An 18963-nucleotide genomic window follows, 5' to 3' on the forward strand; every position below is an offset into this window, starting at 1 on the left:
TGGTTTTAGAATGTTTGTACAATAAGCAGTAATTTATCTTTTTTCACACTTTGACATTCAGAAGGCATGCAGGTATATACATGAGACAATTGCTTTTAATTTCATCACTCAAGATTAGTAAAGCATTATTTCAGGGACCTGTAAGGCCAACAACAAATTTGCCTATGGCTGTAGGTATGCTTGTGGTGGCAGCTTATTTAGAGGGGTTTAAAGTCAAAACATTTTTTTACCTCCCTGCATTAAGGTAAAAAATGTTTAGGTGTCAGCATTGCCCCCCTTTACTTACCTGAGACCCCTTTCAATCCAGCGCCGTGCACGTAGGCAGATCACATTTCTCCTCACTTCCGTTTCATGCTGGCTTTGTTGGGGCATGGGGAGCCATTGGTTCCCAATGCTGTCAATCAACGCCAGTGACGATGGAGTGGGGGCAGGCCGAGTCCCTCTGTCTGCAGCAGAGGGACTCTTCTAAATAATATTAAACACACACAAAAATATGAAGCAGATGTGCAAAATGGCAATAGTGCAAAATGACCTGAAAATGTAGTGCAATATACAATAAATGTGCAATATTCCTAATACTGTTCTTTTAGTTTAAACCTTAACCACTTAAGCCCCAGACCAATTTGCAGCCAAAGGACCAAGCCCCTTTTTGCGATTCGGCAATGCGTCGCTTTAATTGACAATTGCGCGGTCGTGCGATGTGAATCCCAAACAAATTTGGGACGTCCTTTTTTTCCACAAAAAGAGCTTTCGTTTGGTGGTATTTGATCACCTCTGCGGATTTTATTTTTTGCGCTATAAACAAAAATAGAGCGACAATTTTGAAAAAAATGCATTTTTTACTTTTTGCTATAATAAATATCCCCAAAAAATATAAAAAACTTTTTTCCTCAGTTTAGGCCAATACGTATTCTTCTACATATTTTTGGTAAAAAAAAAAAATCACAATTTATAGCATTTTTATAAAAAAAATGTTTTACTAGTAATGGCGGTGATCAGCGATTTTTATTGTGTCTGCGACATTATGGAGGACACATTGGACATTTTTGGGACCATTGTCATTTATACAGTAATCGGTGATATTTAAATGCACGGATTCCAATGGCAGTGAAGGAGTTAACCACTAGGGGGCAGTGTAGGTGTTATGTATGACGTTATGTTTTTTTTTATTGTAGGGGGCGTGGCCTGGCATGTGACGTCACTGATCGTCTTTCCCTATAAAAGGTGACAGGCTCAGTAGGAAGCACGGGGAGAGGTTTGTTTACACAGACCTCTCCTCGTTCTTCAGCTCTGTGACCCAATCGCGGGACACCAGCGGAGATCGGGTCCGCTGGTCCCGCGGCCATGGGCGAGCACTTAAAAAGCAACGCACAGGTACGTGCTTGTGCCCAGCTGTGCCATTCTGACGATGTATATGTGCAGGAGGCGGTCCTTAAAGTGGAAGTAAACCCATGGATTTAAACAGTTAAAAAAAAAGGTATGCCGGGAATGCTAACTGCACATTGGCTGTGCTCTCAGCCAAATTATCAAACCAGCCAATGGCTGGTGTCATAACGAATCACATGTGCAGCACCATAGCAGTTGAAGATTAAACAGAGGTAAAGATGGCAGCTTCCTTGGCTGAAAACGATAGGGGAGTTTACTTCCACTTTAAGTGGTTAAAGTGCATAAAAATTAAATACATTTTCAGTGTATAAATATTCAATGGGTAAAGTGCAACTAAATTATTAAAGTGTAGGGCTGCAACGATTATTTTCATAATCGATTAGTTGGCCGATTATTGTTTTGATTAAATCGGTTAATAAACTGAAAAAAAAAAAAAGTGTGGTGTATAGTTTAGTTATGTCAAGTTTTTAAAAAAGGCACTTTATTCTTAAATGTCTCTATGCAGTGGTAAATATAAATAATCAACTATATAGTTAGTGAGCAAAATATCTAATCCACTCTGAGATTAACAGACGGAAGAGATATACTGTATATACTATTAGAGGGACGCTGGTAAATATCAGACTAAATAGCAAACTGCTTGGTCACAGAAATTTTCAGACAGTGTATGTGGTTTTCATTCAGAAATTACCTTCATTTTAAAAACAGAATGTTAAAAACAAGTGAGAATTTCATTCAGTGACTGTACAAAGATTTTTCGTCGGGATATTCTCGTCTGAAAATTGATCCGTTTGGCCAGCATATGGTTCGGTACACACGTATGCAGTTTGATCCGTTTCTGCTGTGCTTTTTGCACACGTGATTTTGCTGAAATTTGCGTTTTTGCTTTCTTTTTGCCCAATTTGTTGTTGGGCAGAATAAAAAACGAATTGCTTCAAAAACATTACATGCTTCTCTGCAGCGATGTCGGCGGCAGATGATGAGCGATCGCTCGTCTCGCTGCAGCCACCGCCGCCATCCTCTGTCAGGGAATCGGGAAGTGAAGCATGAGGGCTTCACTGCCCGGTTCCCTACTGCGCATGCGCGAGTCACGCTGCGCTTCTCTTATGGTCCCCCGCTGTGTCTCTGGGAACTGTGTTTCCCAGAACACAACGGGGGGGGGGGGGCGGAGCGATGCGGGGGTCTGCGGCGGTCTGGCCGGAAGTGGGTGCAGTTACCTGGATTATTCAGGTAACTGCACCCCCCTCCCCCCTGAAAGGTGCCGATTGTGGCACCGGAGGGGGGGAGGGATAATACTAGCGGAACTTCCCCTTTAGGGTGAAGAACCGCTTTAAAAATGATTTATTGGGGAAATTCATCATGGAGCATTTACTACCACTTTAACCACTTGGCGCCCACACTACATCTTTTGACGTCATGGGCTTTCAGTGGTTATATCTAAATGATGCCTGAGGCCACAGACATTTAGATATTGCCGTTTTCAGCCAGCGATTCCCTGCACCATAAGAATGATCATAGCGGCTGTTCCACCGATTGATCGTTCTTACGGGCGGCGGGAGGGGACGCCCCCCCTCCCTCCCGTGCTTCTACCGACTCATCGTTTCCATCGGTGAGTCAGTCACAGGATCCGCCGGCCCCAGCAAGTTACCATAGAGATTTCCGGCGGACTAGATCGTCCCCTGAGTCTCTATGATCGTTCGGAGGCTGGGCGCGATGTTATGACGTCATGCCCGACCTCTGTATTCAAATTAACGGCGCCGATCTGGCTAGGAAGCCAGGATCATTTTTTTTTTTTTTTTTTTTTTTTATTCTTCCCAGCCTAGAGGTGAGATACGGGTCTTATTGACCCCATATCTCACTGTAAATATGTCCGATCATGCCATATTGCTATTACAAGGGATGTTTACATTCCTTGTAATAGGAATAAAAAAAAAAAACTGTGTTCAAACCACACATGTGATGTATCACCGCGAACATTAGAACGAGAGCAATAATTCTAGCCCTAGACCTCCTCTGTAACCCAAAATATGTAACCAGTAAAAAAAATTTAAAGCGTCGCCTATGGGGATTTTTAAATACCAAACTTTGGCGCCATCCCACGAGCGTGTGCAATTTTGAAGCGTGACATGTTGGGTATCTATTTACTCGGCGTATCCTCCTCTTTCACATTATGCAAAAAAATTGGGCTTTGTTTTTTTTTTAAGCATGAAATAGTTTTTTTTTTCTGAAAAAAAAACGTGTTCGAAAAATTGCTGCACAAATACCGTGCAAGATAAAAAGTTGCAATGAACGCCATTGTATTCTCTAGAGTCTTTGTTAAAAAAACATATATAAATTTGGGGGTTCTATGTAATTTTCTAGCAAAAAAATTAGGAATTTTACATGTAGGAGAGAAATGTCAGAATTGGCCTGGGCGTGGTTAAGTGATTTGGTAACCGGCTGAAGGCCACAATGAACTGTGGGGTTTTAATGCCCCCCAAACGGCAAATGTTAATGAGCACTTGCAGTCCTGAACCTATTATAAGGCTGCTTTCACACTGATGAGCTGCGGTCTACCCACACTGTGGGTGCAGCAATGTGTACAGGTTAGCTGTGCTTTCCCATAGTTCTATGTCAAAGCACATAGCTGTGCTTTGACATAGATAGTTCTATTACAGTGAGGAAAAAAAATAATTGATCCCCTGCTGATTTTGTACGTTTGCTCACTGACAAAGAAATGATCGGTCTATAACAGTGGTTTTCAACCCTGTCCTCAAGTACCCCCAACAGGCCATGTTTGCAGGTTTTCCTTTATCTTGCACAGATGCTTTAAATCTGAGTCAATGACTTAGTATTATGGACAGCTATTTTACCTAAGAGACATTCCCACAACATGGCCTGGTGAGGGTAGCTGAGGAAAGGGTTGAGAACCACTGGTCTATAATTTTAATTGTAGGTTTATTTTAACAGTGAGACAGAACAAAAATATCTAGAAAAACGCATTTCAAAAAAAAAGTTATAAATTGATTTGCATTTTAATGAAATAAATACTTGATCCCCTATCAATCAGCAAGATTTCTGGCTCCCAGGTGTCTTCTATACAGGTAATGAGCGGAGGTTAGAAGCACTCTCTTAAAAGGAGTGCTCCTACTTTTAGCTTGTTACCTGTATAAAAGACACCTGTTCACAGAAACAACCAAAAATATTCCAATCGCTCCACCATGGGCAAGACCAAAGAGCTGTCCAAGGATGTCAGGGACAAGGTTGTAGACCTACACCAGGCTTGAATGGGCTACAAGACCATCACCAAGCAGCTTGGAAAGAGGGTGACAACAGTTGGTGCAATTATTCACAAATATAAGAAGAAACACAAAATAACTGTTAATATCCTTTGGTCTGGGGGCTCCATGCATGATCTCACCTCATGGCATTTCAATGATCAAGTGCGAGTAAACCGTATCCACAGGAAAACGACAGTGAGAATCGACAACCATAGGTGGATGTTCTCCAGGACCACCTGTGGTTCTTGTTCCTGGCAGCCTAGGAAACCAGCTGGAAGCCAAGTTGAATAAACCATCGGTTGTACATTACATGTGTTCCAAGAAAACCGATTACTACTTTACTCTTTGGCTGAATCTGGAGCTTTTGTTGCCCCTTGTAATTGATTGCTGGATTGATGACATAAGGTTGGTCTATAACACCACAACCAAAACTTCAGCTTCACTAGAAGGAGTTGATATAAGGGCCCCAGGCTTTGGACAGACATATCCATTGGAATTTCTTGATCCTAGCAAAAGGAGTGTAGGATTGGGACCGGTTGATGCTGGTTGAGATCGGATTATCGCTGGGGATTGATTTAGAGAGGCCAATCATAGGAGATCGATCAGCCGATTGGGATTATCGGCCAGTAATATACAGCACAACTAGGCCTGTAGGGGCTGCTAATTGAGGGGAGAGGCTGGGGGAAACAGTGGGGCGCACCACGGACTGCACGAATCACAATGGATGCATGAATTGGCACGTTTTGAACATCTATTGCACTTTAAAGAAGCTTCTAGATGAATTTTTATTAACTTTTTTTGTGTTTTTTCCAGTATTTGAAAAGTATCAAGACTTTATTTTAGTTCGGATTTTGGATTCAGAATATATTTTTTTCCTCTGTCACAGATTGCACTTTAAGAAAATTCAGCACATTTATTAGTTGGATACACAAATTTGATTATTTGCACAGTATCATATGACCTTTAAAAGGGCTGAAACAACTAATTTTTTAATCGACAACTAATCGATTATGAAATTAATCGATTACTATTTTCATAATCAATTAACATAATGGGGTTACAATTTTTTTTTTTTAGCCCTTTATAGTACAAAGAGCGATTGCTACTGTAAATATTACTTTCACAGTTCTACAGTAAAAAAAAAAAAATGAACCCATTAACCACTTTCAGACCGGACCAATTTGCTGGTCAAAGACCAGACCACTTTTTGCGATTCGGCACTGCGTCGCTTTAACTGACAATTGCGCGGTCGTGCGACGTGGCTCCCAAACAAAATTGACGTCCTTTTTTTCCCACAAATAGAGGTTTCTTTTGGTGGTATTTGATCCCCCCTGCGGTTTTTATTTTTTGCGCTATAAACAAAAATAGAGCGACAATTTTGAAAAAAAACGCATTATTTTTTACTTTTTGTTATAATAAATATCCCCCAAAAATATATAAAAAAAAACATTTTTTTCCCTCAGTTTAGGCCGATACGTATTCTTCTACATATTTTTGGTTAAAAAAAAATCACAATAAGCGATTATTGATTGGTTTGCGCAAAAGTTATAGCGTTTACAAAATAGGGATAGTTTTATAGCATTTTTATTAATAATGTTTTATTATTTTTTTTTTTTTTTAAAGTAATGGCGGCGATCAGCGATTTTTATTGTGACTGCGACATTGTGGGGGACCCATCGGACATTTTTGACACATTTTTGGGACCATTGTCATTTATACAGTAATCACTGCTATATAAATGCAGTGATTCCTGTGTAAATGACACTGGCAGTGAAGGGGTTAACCAGTGGGTGGCAGTGTAGGGGTTAAGTGTTCCTAGGGGTGTGTTATTAACTGTGGGGGGGTTGGGCTTTCATTTAGTGAACACTGATCTCTGCTCCAATCACATGGAGCAGAGATCAGCGTCACTAGTTGCTAGGCAGAATGGAGAAATGTTTTTTACAACGGCACTTCTCCATTCGGCCGCTCCGTGAGACGATCGCGGGGATGCCCGTGGCGATAAAGTCCGCGGGTCCCGCGACCGGACTCACGGGGGTCCCGACCAGCGCGCCGCCGGTGGCGCGCGCCCGATGGCAGGGCGGCAAATTTAAAGGGACATACATGTACGCCCATTTGCCTGCCCGTGCTATTCTGTCGACGTACATCGTCGTGCGCTGGTCGGCAAGTGGTTAAAGTAGTGATCATCTGCTTTTTTTTTGTACTATAAAGGGCTAATTTTATTTTTTTACTAATCGCTTTCTGTAAAATCATTCCAACAGTCTCCTTTCTCTTATAATCAGTCCTGTTTTTTTCCTGATGTCACCGTTGCATGTGCATATTTGCCTCAGTTTACAGGCCCACTTATTGTGCCGTCGATCCTTTCATTATATGCCATTGCTCACCTATTTCCTCTACAGCACCAAATGCTGCAAGATTTTAGTCCCATTCACAAGTTTCTGCTAAATCCCATGTGACCCACAACGTCACAGGGGGTGTACAGCACACTGTGGACTCAGAAGACATTAGCTGACATGGCACCGGCTTCTCCCAGAGAGGAAGATTTTACAAAACACTAGAAAATAAGACATACGAAGGGGCTTAACATTAATGCAGATTGTTTTCTAAAGCTTTACTGTACTGCCTTTATTAAGAAGGAGCTTTATGTGGCCCTCACTCTTGAAAAGGTTGAGAACTCCTGGTATAGAAGCTACGTAAAGTGGCAAAATAAAGGAAATAACATTAGACAAATATTTATACAAAAGAATTCTGAGAGCAGTTAAAAATATTTAAGGCCCTGACGACAACTATTCATCCTAATGATCTACGATGCATCAATACGCATGTTACTGGTCAACCCAATGTTTTCAATACTGCATTTCTATCCTGAAACCATACAATTTAACTGCAATCATCAGTCATAAAACGTGTTGTAGACAGGTGTTTGGGGGATAAAATTATTTTGCATATACGAAGTATATACAAAGTATATACGAAGTATGTGAGTGACCTCCCATGCAGCGGCTGAGCTTCTTTTTCCCCCTTGGTGATTTACGTATGCCACGGCTGTAGCGATGTCTAACTGGATCCTGATCGGCCTTGCAGTCTCATCGACCATGTGTGGAGACACAGCCTGATTGCTCTCAATTTGAGCAGATTGATCGGCAACTCCGATTCTTCCGTCGACAAGAGGCCCTGAGCCGACTGAAACCCCATCCGGATAGACTGGCGTCCGTTGTGATCACCGTCCATTTCAGAGGAAGGAACGATTTTCCGGACTGAATCACCGGGGACCTCAACCACCAGATCAGTGAATCTCTGACTGGCTCACCTGGATCTGTCGATCCAGGGACAACTGAGATTTGTCCCATTTTGTCAAAATCTCCTTCTGCAGGACTCTGGTGTGGATCTGGTCATAAGGTACTGCCTTGAAGGAAGCTACCATGAGACCCAGTACGCGCATGCAAAAGCGGAGCGACGACCACTTGCGGTTCATCAGCAGTTTTACAGCGGATCAGAGTCTTAAGGGAGAAAAACCCTCGCTTCCCTGGAGTCCAATAGCAAGCCTAGGTACTCCAGACGCTGGGTCAGCACAATCAACGACTTTTTGAGGTTCAACAGCCACCCAAATTCTTGCAGGGTTTGCATGGTGATCGCCACATCCTCCCCTAATTCTGAGGCGGAAGATGCCCTCAGGAGATCATCTAGGTATCCCACGATCACGATCCCTCGTTGTCCCAGCAATGCCAAAATTATAGCCAGTGCCTTGGGAAAGACTCGGGGGGGCTGTGCCAGGCCAAAAGGAAGAGCCACAAACTGGTAGTGGGCTTCCCCAACTGCAAATCGCAGAAACTTGATGCTGGAGGCATATGGGTATGTGCAGGTACGCATCCTGGATGTCTAAGGATGCCAGGGAGTCCCCTTGATGGAGTGCAGCAACTACTGAGCGAACTGATTCCATTCTGAACCTCTGCACTGTCACAAAGTTATTGAGGGCTTTTAGGTCCGAAATCGGACGTACCCCTTCCTTCTTGGGAACCACAGATTTGAGTAGAATCCCTGGAAGTGTTCCGCGTTCTGAACCGGTACAATCACCCCGCGATTAAGCAAATCCCTTACTTCCCCCAACAGGGCCTCCCGGCGAACCAGGGCTACAGGTATGCTGGAGGGGGAGAATCTGTTTGGCGACCAAGAGAGAAACTATCTTGCAGTCTGTGGAAATCAGATCGCAGACCCATTGGTCGGATAACCGGGAGGACCACCGGGCTGCAAACTCCCAAAGGCGACCCGCATGTCTCGGGTGGGAGGCAAACCCTCATGCGGTAGCACTTTTATTCACAGGCTTGTTAGGCTTGTGGTTCCAGGGATGTTTTTGACTGTCCTGTCGGGCTGGGAACGTTTTGTCGAAAGCTCCGGGCAGACGAAAAAGCAGTTTGTGAGCGGAAAAAGAGGGGGCCTTGCCTACGGCGTGGCTCCTTAGCCTTCCTGGCCTGTGGGAGTAGGGTACTCTTACCACCTGTGGTATTTTTAATAATGTCATCTAATGAGGCTCCAAAAAGCCGGACTCCAAGGTAGGGACCGATCCGTCAGGGCTTTTTTGGATGCCTGGTCAGCAGACCAGCATTTTAGCCAAATTAGGCGCCTCAGCACCACAGCTGACACTGAGATCCTGGATAACAGAGGGAGAGTATCCAGGGCCGTGTCACAGACGTACTTAAGGTCTTGCACTAGTTGGTCTGCTAGTTACACGCAGACAGGGGAAGCCTGTTGCTCTCCCAATTCGTGGTACAAAAGTTTTGTCCACTCCGTCAGTGTCTGCGACACAAGTGCGGATGCCAGTACAGGTCGCACGGCTGACCCCACAACCGTAAACAAGGAACGAGCCACTGCCTCAGCCTTCCTGTCCGCGGGATCCTTGAATGCAGGAGTCCCCTCAACTGGGATTGTGGTTACTTTATTTAACCTGGACACTGGGGGGTCCACGACCAGAGGAGCCGACCATTTTTTGAGAAGGCTTTCCTCAAAGGGGTAATGCACCACCATGTATTTGGGGACCGAAAAGGTCCATTGCGGGAGACCCCATTCCCTGTAAATGAACTTGTCAAAATAAGTCCGATACGGGAACACCTTATAGTTTCATAGTTAGTAAGGTTGAATAAAGACACCAGTCCATCCAGTTCAACCTGAGTGAGTGTCTACCCCTATCCCTGTACATTGCAAACTCACATTGGTCCCTACCCTCAAGGAGCCCACAATCTAAGGTCCCCATTCATATACTAAGGCCAATTTTGGACAGAAGCCAATTAACCTACCTGCATGTCTTTGGAGTGTGGGAGGAAACCGGAGTACCCGGAGTAAACCCACGCAGGCACAGGGAGAACATGCAAAGTCCAGGCAGGTAGTGTTAGATGAACGTGCTGGTTTGTGGGACCCAAAGGGGACCGGTACATCAGCAGAAAGATCCGCTGGCTCCTGAATCTTCAGGGTATCACACACAGCTGTGATAAGCGTTCCAACAAGCGATTTGGCGCTCCCGGACGGGGATACATCCTCACTATCCGAATGGTCCTGGTCAGCGTCACCTGACGAGACAGATCAGGGGTCACCCGCCTCAGCAGGACCCGAGTCTGCGTCAGAGCTCTCCCTAGAGGGCGGGGCAGGGGTCGCTGTTTAGCCCCTTTCTTCCCACGCACCACCAGCCAGCCAGTCCCAGGTGAGAGCCCTCAGGGATCTCACACACACACACACACACACACACACACACAGCTCAGCACCACATGCAGCAACCCCCCCCCCCCCCCTGTGAGGGGGAGGGGAGGGAAGATAGGGACAGGGGAGAGAAGATAGGGAGGTGAGGGACCCCCGAATCGACCTCCCAGGAAATGCCCAGCTGCTCAGCACCGCCGGGGCAGGGAGAGCTGTACTTACCAGTCCTGAAGAGCTGGGAGACATTCCATTATAGATCTACTCCTGATCAGTACAGGGAAGGCTACTGGCCTCAGCATACTGTTACGCAGACATCAGTAGCCTTGTCATATGTACGCCCCGGAGCATAAAAGCTCACTGACCACCTCTGGAGCTGAGGTATGTCGTGGACTGCCGAGCAGTAGCAGGTCGTGTGTACGCTCGATGGCCAGACTGGGGAGACTACAAGGATAACAGGATCATTCATCTTGCGCAAAAACCCAAGCTTCTTCGTGAAAAAAAGCACGGACCGATGGGCCCGCAGGGTTCCTAGGTCCTTCTCCTTTGCTAGGCAAAATAAAACTGATGCTGCTTTGCAGGGTGAGGGGTTGTAGCCTGGGGGAGTGTTTTATTACAACTATGTCTAGTATTCTCCCAGTGATAAGGCTAACAACCATCTGTTACAGAGAGGAGCTGTGTCAGTCGGTGAATATAAGAGAAAAAAGGAGTTTCAAATTACACTTTCTAAAGAAAAAAAAAAAGAAAAAACACAACACAAGGCCATCTTGGTACCACACATTACATTAGCACATTGGTACATCTGTCTGATTTGAGAATTTTAGAGAGTGAGCTCTGCCCCCAATGACTTACCTGTGTGCCCCCTTTCATTCTGGTGATGGGTGCGTGAATTCGAACAGCTTTCAGCTGGATTACTTCCACCTCTACTTTATCCTGAAATACAGAAAATTGGTTAACCACTTCAATACCAGGCACTTACCCCCCCCCCCCTTCCTGCCCAAGCCAATTTTCAGCTGTCACCATTTAAATGACAATTGCGCAGTCATGCTACACTGTACCCAATCAAAAAATGTATTATTTTGTTCCCACAAATAGAGCTTTCTTTTGGTGATATTTGATCACCTCTGCAGTTTTTATTATTTGCAATAACAAATAAGAAAAGACCAAAAAGTTTGAAAAAAAAAAAAAAAAAACAACAGTTTCTTCGTGGCGGTTATAAAATTTAGCAAAAAGTTCTCTTCTTCACTATCGGGCACTAATAAGCTGCACTGATAAGGCGGCACCGATGAGGTGGCACTGATAGGCATTCATAGGTGAAACTGGTGGGCACTGAAAGGCTGCACTGATGGGTACTTATGGGTAGAGGTCGACCGATATATCGGCCCGCCGATATATCGGCCGATATTTGCCGTTTTTTAAATAATCGGCATCGGCCGATTGTGCTGATAAAAAGCCGATTCTACAGCGGGACTGAGTCGTCATAGCAACACTTTCCTCCTCTCTGGGCAGACTGCCAAGAAAAGAACTAAATGATACAATGTTTACACTTGAATGAATGAAGTCATCTCTGTGTGTAGAAGTTCTCAGTTTAACCATTTAAAGACTAAATCTTTTCTGACACTTGTTGCTTACAAGTAAAAATCCTGTATTTTCTGCCAGAAAATCACTTAGACCCCCCAAAAATTATATATATTTTTTTAGCAGAGATCCTAGGGAATAAAATAGCGGTTGTTGCAATATTTTATGTCACACGGCATTTGCACAGAGGTCTTTCAAATGCATTTTTTTGGGAAAAAAATACACCATTTAACCACTTTCAGACCGGACCATTTTGCTGGTAAATGACCAGAGGTCTTTTTACACTTTGGCACTGCGCTGCTTTAACTGGTAATTGCGCGGTCATGCAATGTTGTACCCAAACAAAATTTGCGTCCTTTTCTTCCCACAAATAGAGCTTTCTTTTGATGGTATTTGATTGCCTCTGCGATTTTTATTTTTTGCGATATAAACGTAAAAAGACCGCAAATTTTGAAAAAAAATGATATTTTCTACTTTTTGTTATTAGAAAAATCCAATAAACTCAATTTTAGTCATACATTTAGGCCAAAATGTATTCAGCCACATGTCTTTGGTAAAAAAAAAGTCAATAATTGTATATTTATTGGTTTGCGCAAAAGTTGTCACATCTACAAACTAAGGTACGTTTTCTGGAATTTACGCAGCTTTTAGTTTACGACTGCCTATCTCATTTCTTGAGGTGCTAAAATGACAGGGCAGTACAAAACCCCCCCAAATGACCCCATTTTGGAAAGTAGACCCCCTAAGGAAATTGATAAGAGGCATGTTGAGCCCATTGAATATTTTATTTTTTTGCCTCAAGCGATTGAATAATGACAAAAAAAAAATTTTTTTTTTTTTTTTACACAAAGTTGTCACTAAATGATATATTGCTCACACATGCTATGGGCGTATGTGAAATGACACCCCAAAATAAATTCTGCTGCTTCTCCTGAGTACGGGGATACCACATATGTGGGACTTTTTGGGAGCCTAGCCGCGTACAGGGCCCCGAAAACCAAGCACCGCCTTCAGGCTTTCTAAGGGCGTAAATTTTTGATTTCACGCCTCACTACCTATTACAGTTTTGAAGGCCATAAAATGCCAAGATGGCACAAAACCCCCACAAATGACCCCATTTTAGAAAGTAGACACCCCAAGCTATTTGCTGAGAGGCATGTTGAGTCCATGGAATATTTTATATTTTGCCACAAGTTGCGGGAAAATTACAAACTTTTTTTTTTTTTCACAAAGTTGTCACTAAATGATATATTGCTCATGCATGCCATGGGCATATGTGAAATGACACCCCAAAATAAATTCTGCTGCTTCTCCTGAGTACGGGGATACCACATATGTGGGACTTTTTGGGAGCCTAGCCGCGTACGGGGCCCCAAAAACCAAGCACCGCCTTCAGGCTTTCTAAGGGCGTTACAGTTTTGAAGGCCATAAAATGCCAAGATGGCACAAACCCCCCCCCCCAAATGACCCCATTTTAGAAAGTAGACACCCCTAAATTTAGGGGTACACTAGTGAGACTAGGTAATAAATGGCGGGTGCCCTGAAACTATAAAAAAATAACTAACCAACCAGCGTCACCTGTAACAGTTATATGGTGATCACTGGTGAAAGGGTTAACTAGGGGGCAATCAGGGGGCTTTATGCGGTAGTATATGGGGGTCCCTGGCGCTATAAAAAGCTGCGGCGAACCTAAATACCTACCTGCCTAACTAGCGTCACCTGTGACACTAATACAGCGATCAGAAAAACGATCGCTTATTAGGCTGGGTTCACACTGGAGCGATGCGGGAACGCCACGAATGCGCGGCGGGTTCCCGCATCGCATGCCTCCCGGCGGCAGTTCACACTGCCCTATGCGAACTGCTGGGAGTGTCAGTGAAATGTTAATGACACCCCCAGATCAGTTCGCATATCGCAGTGCGATCTGCAAACTTGGATCGCATGGTGTGAACACCCATGCGATCCGATTCTGCTGCGGACCAAAAAAAGGGTCCCGTGCGAGTTTGCGGCGGGTGCGGCGGGTGCGACACGAATTCAGCCATACTATCTGTATAGCTGAACTCGAATCGCACAGAGATCGGATGTGATTTGCACTGCAGTGCGGTGCGAATCACATCCGTTCTCATAAACCGCTGCAATGTGAACCCAGCCTTAGTGACACTGGCGACGGGGGGTGATCACGGGGTTAAACCTTTATTGGGGGGGTTAGGGGGGTACCTTAGAACTAAAGGGGGCTAACCCTAACTGCCCTAACAGTTATTAGTCACAAATGACACCTGCCGGGTGATCAGGGGGTTAAACCTTTATTAGGTAATAAATGGCGGGTGCCCTGAAACTATAAAAAAATAACTAACCAACCAGCGTCACCTGTAACAGTTATATGGTGATCACTGGTGAAAGGGTTAACTAGGGGGCAATCAGGGGGCTTTATGCGGTAGTATATGGGGGTCCCTAGCGCTATAAAAAGCTGCGGCGAACCTAAATACCTACCTGCCTAACTAGCGTCACCTGTGACACTAATACGGCGATCAGAAAAATGATCGCTTATTAGGCTGGGTTCACACTGGAGCGATGCGGAAACGCCGCGAATCCGCGGCGGGTTCCCGCATCGCATGCCTCCCGGCGGCAGTTCACACTGCCCTATGCGAACTGCTGGGAGTGTCAGTGAAATGTTACTGACACCCCCAGATCAGTTCGCATATCGCAGTGCGATCTGCAAACTCGGATCGCATGGTGTGAACACCCATGCGATCCGATTCTGCTGCGGGCCAAAAAAAGGGTCCCGTGCGAATTTGCGGCGGGTGCGGCGGGTGTGGCGGGTGCGGCGGGTGCGGCGAATGGCTGAACTCGAATCGCACAGAGATCGGATGTGATTTGCACTGCAGTGCGGTGCGAATCACATTCGTTCTCATAAACCGCTGCAATGTGAACCCAGCCTTAGTGACACTGGCGACGGGGGGTGATCACGGGGTTAAACCTTTATTGGGGGGGTTAGGGGGGTACATTAGAACTAAAGGGGGCTAACCCTAACTGCCCTAACAGTTATTACAGTCACAAATGACACCAATGCAAAAAAAAAAAAAAAAAAAAAAAAAATGACATTGGTGTCACTGTGACTGGGGGGGGCAGGGGTAATTGGGGGGGTGATCGGGGGGTAAAGGGGGGGTGTGAGTGTGCCTGGCATGTTCTACTGTGTGTGGGATGTGTTGGTGCAACTCACTGATCCGCTCTCCTCCGTGTCGGAACGAAAAATACCGACACGGAGGAGAGAATACATCACTTCCTCTCCTGTGTTTACATTACAGGAGAGGAAGTGATGTCACCGGGGATTTCCATTCGTCGGGAGCGATCGCGAGGGGGTGGCCATGAATGAATGGCCATCCCCTCGTCCGGGATCGCTCCCGAACGAAAACCGACCGCCGCAGGCACCGGGCGGGGGCCCGATCGGGCCCCCGACCCGCGGGAGGCAAATCACGTACATGTACGTGCTTATGCCTGCCCGTGCCATTCTGCCGACGTACATCGGCGTGAGGCGGTCGGCAAGTGGTTAAAAAATAAAAATAAAATAAAAACAGTAAAGTTAGCCCCTTTTTTTTTGTCCAAAAGTTTTGACTACCTGTTTTTATTTAATATATAGTTTTTTTGTTTTTTTTTTTAGCTAGATCATACATACAAGTAAACTGATTGGAGGTTTGTTTTGTTTAATAAATGTTTAAGTGTAAGAAATTTTCTGTATCACTTATGAAGACTGCTTTCACACTGGAGCGAGCAGGCGTTGATGGTAAAACGCAAGTTTTAGCGGCTCTTTACCATCATTTTAGCGGTGCTATTTGGCTGCTAGTGGGGCACATATAACCCAGCTAGCGGTCAAGGAAGAGGTTAAATGCACCCATGAAGCACCGCTGCCAAACCGCATTGCATGCGCTTCGGCAGTGGTGCCCATTCATATCAATGGGCAGGAGTGGTGGAGGAGCGGTATACACCACTCCAAACGTGCTGCTTGCAGGACTTTTTTTTTTTTTTAAGATCCTGCCAGCGCATCGCCTCAGTGTGAAAGCACTCTGTCTTTCACACAGACTGCAGGGGAGCCATTTTGCAGGCACTTTACAGGCGCTATTTTTAGCCCAAAAGTGCCTTAAAAAACGCCCCAGTGGGAAAGGTGTGTTAGATCAAGGGGGATTAAAAATAAATAAATAAAATAAAATCGGCCTAACATATCGGCCCAAAAAAAATCGGCATCATATATCGGCTATCGGCCGCCATGATTTCTAAATATCGGCATCGGCCAGAGAAAAACCCATATCGGTCGACCTCTACTTATGGGTGGCACAATACAGAGGACATCTATAAACGGATATCTACAAAACAAGACTGGGCTCAAACAACAATGCAATACACATCTATATGCTAAAAGAACCCATGATCAAAGTTCCTGTATTAAATGCATCCTAAGTGCCTGACATATACAGTGATATACTCTTCTTAAGGATGTCAATGCCAATCCATTGCTGAAATTGGTATCTCTCATTTATACCCACTGCAGAGCAACCAAGGAGACTGATGATGCACATTCTTTCATTGAAGGGGGAGATTTAGACCTCCAATAAACAGGCAGGCAAAGCCTGGCTGCATTAATCATGTGCATAGCCAATGACTTATATCACCTTTTTGATGTTTTTTTGGAAAGGTGAAGGGAGGTACTGTGCTGCTGAGAACTGCAACAGGAGAGAGGAGATCACAGTCGTAACGTTGTGTACCTTTCGCCAGTAAGGCTGGATCATTAGGCATTTCCACGAAATATGGAGAAAAGTGCACAGCTCTTGTTCACATCTCCAACACCAATCTGTCAAAATAAATTTATGAAGTAATTCTAGAGTCCTTTACCATATTGTTTTAAATAATTGTATACCCATTTTCCTGGAGTGTGAACATTCAGAGAGCCTTTATGAATGTGTAGAACGCGGCCCCAGCTGGTTTTCTTGATCACCGTGTTAAATTCAATCTCCCAGAGCACATACTGTGAGCGCAAAGCATATGGTTCCTTGAACGTGGAACCATAGAGCACCAAGATCATATGACTCTGGGGAGACTAGCTGGAACACAGAGACTCAAAGATAGAGTCTTTGTGAAGTTTCCTCTGCTCACCGCATTGTTCAAGTAGTGTTTAAGTTGTATATAGGCCCAAAAAGGGAAACATTTAGTGTTGACAACGGGGCAAGTTCTCCTTGCCGGAGGAACCTACCCCTCGAATAAAAGTGTTTAGCCTGCATTTCTGCGTATTACCAGTCTACCGATAAGAAAGCCTTGGCCATTCCTGGGGGAAAATCTGGATTACCCTTAATAGGGGTGATCGCGCAGTTTTTGTCTGATGTTGCGTGGAATTTGCAGGCCCTCCCAAATGTCCGATGTGTCACCCCAATAAGCAGATGCGTGGGTATAAGAGGTGTTCTGTATTTTAATTTTTTATTTTTAGAGAACCAGGGGATTAAGCGAAGCTCCGCTTCCGAGATCAATTGCTCGAGCAGCACCCAGCACATCACATATGTAATCTCCAATCAACCACCCTAGCTAGGTGAACTGCCAAGTAGTACCCTCTGGAGATCCGGCAGACCTATGCCACACACAGATTTTGGTAGAACCAGCTTCGCCCATCCAATTCAGGCTGCCTTGGCTCCCCAAAGAAAGGCCCTGCACATCCTCCTGTAGGACGCAAAATAAGAAGGCAGTATATGGATCGGGATAGTCTGCATTTTGTATACTATCCAGGGGAGCACCATCATCTTAAGGATTGAGGCCCTACAAAACCCAGAGACACAGGATGCCTCCCACTTATGGAGGTCTTGTATGTTTTTTAGTTCTGACAGGAATTTTTTTTTTCATAGGAGGTCTTTCATCCTACCCGGGAGTTGGACACCCAAATAAGTGATAGCACCCGTTTTCCAGCGGAAAGGGAAGTTCGACTGGCAGAGTTGTAATAGCTTAGGAGGTAATGAAATATTTAGTGTGAAGGACTTTGAGTCGTTAATTTTCAGATTTGATATAGTTTTGAACTGTTCTAGAACCGGCATCAGATTGGGTAAGGACGTCAGTAGGGATGAAAGAAAGAGCAAGATGTCATGCGCAAAAGGTGGCAACTTTATATTCTTGTTGATGGACCTCAATTCCTTTCATGTTTGGATTTGCTTGATACAATGCAATATCTGTTCCAAGGTAAGGATATAAAGCAAGGGAGAAAGAGGACACCCCTGTCTGGTTCAGTTATGGATGGAGAAGGCATCCGACAAATGACCTGGGATTGGTATATAAAGCGCTAATGAAGGCCCACATACACCTTCCCAGACCCAGGGCTTCCAGGACTGCGTCAATATAATCCCAGGCGACACAGTCGAACGCCTTCTCTGCATCCATTGCCAAAAAGAAACCTTTTTGGGTTGAGGTGAGCCAATGGTGTAGATTTAGAGCCTTAATGGTGTTGTTCCTGGCTTCTCTGCTAAAGGCCTTTAGCGTTTAAGGAATAGACCTTGAGGGATAGAGGAGCTGATGAATGCATCACAGAAGGCATAGTCACTAGAAGGGAGTGTACCATGGTGTCACCCTCAGATAGCAAGTTAGGAGAGGGACTATGTGGAGGTGAGAGAAAAGAAAGTGGGAGGATATAACCCCTTGTATCAACTACCCAGAATAAGGGGCTCATGGAAAATAAACCAGAGAAAATTCAAGGCCAGTGCTGAACTAAATAGGATATGGAGTGCTAAAATGGTGAAAAATGAAGCCGGTGTTGTAGCGAATACTGTCCCCCTGTCGGATAGTGTCCGCCATGTACTGCGCTTGCGCAGTATGGAAGACAAGGAGACGCCGAAAGTCTCTATAGATGAACGGCGCCTGCGCACTGAGTCCAGGTTCAAGCCCCACCATCCAAGTGGGCATAGAGTTGGAATAAAAAATTGCTGAGCGAAACGAGGCTGTGCCCGAAGCGTGGCGAGCAAAGCGTGGCCCTGTTACTAAGTGCTACCGTATGTCCACTTGGATGGTGGGGCTTGAACCTGGACTCAATGCGCAG

The 18963-nt window shown here is 44.9% G+C and overlaps 1 protein-coding gene across 1 annotated transcript in view; it reads right to left on the reverse strand.

Annotated features, from left to right (window-relative positions):
- NUP210 (nucleoporin 210) overlaps nt 1-18963 on the reverse strand; it is a 353934-nt gene that overhangs the window by 144954 nt on the left and 190017 nt on the right. The window contains exon 26 of the mRNA XM_077452181.1: nt 11178-11258. Coding sequence (XP_077308307.1) covers nt 11178-11258 — 81 coding nt within the window. The remainder of the gene's footprint in view (nt 1-11177; nt 11259-18963) is intronic.

This window comes from Lithobates pipiens, unplaced genomic scaffold (assembly GCF_037356315.1).
Source record: "Lithobates pipiens isolate NorthernLeopardFrog02 unplaced genomic scaffold, aLitPip1_a1.2 Scaffold_23, whole genome shotgun sequence".
Taxonomy (NCBI): domain Eukaryota; kingdom Metazoa; phylum Chordata; class Amphibia; order Anura; family Ranidae; genus Lithobates; species Lithobates pipiens.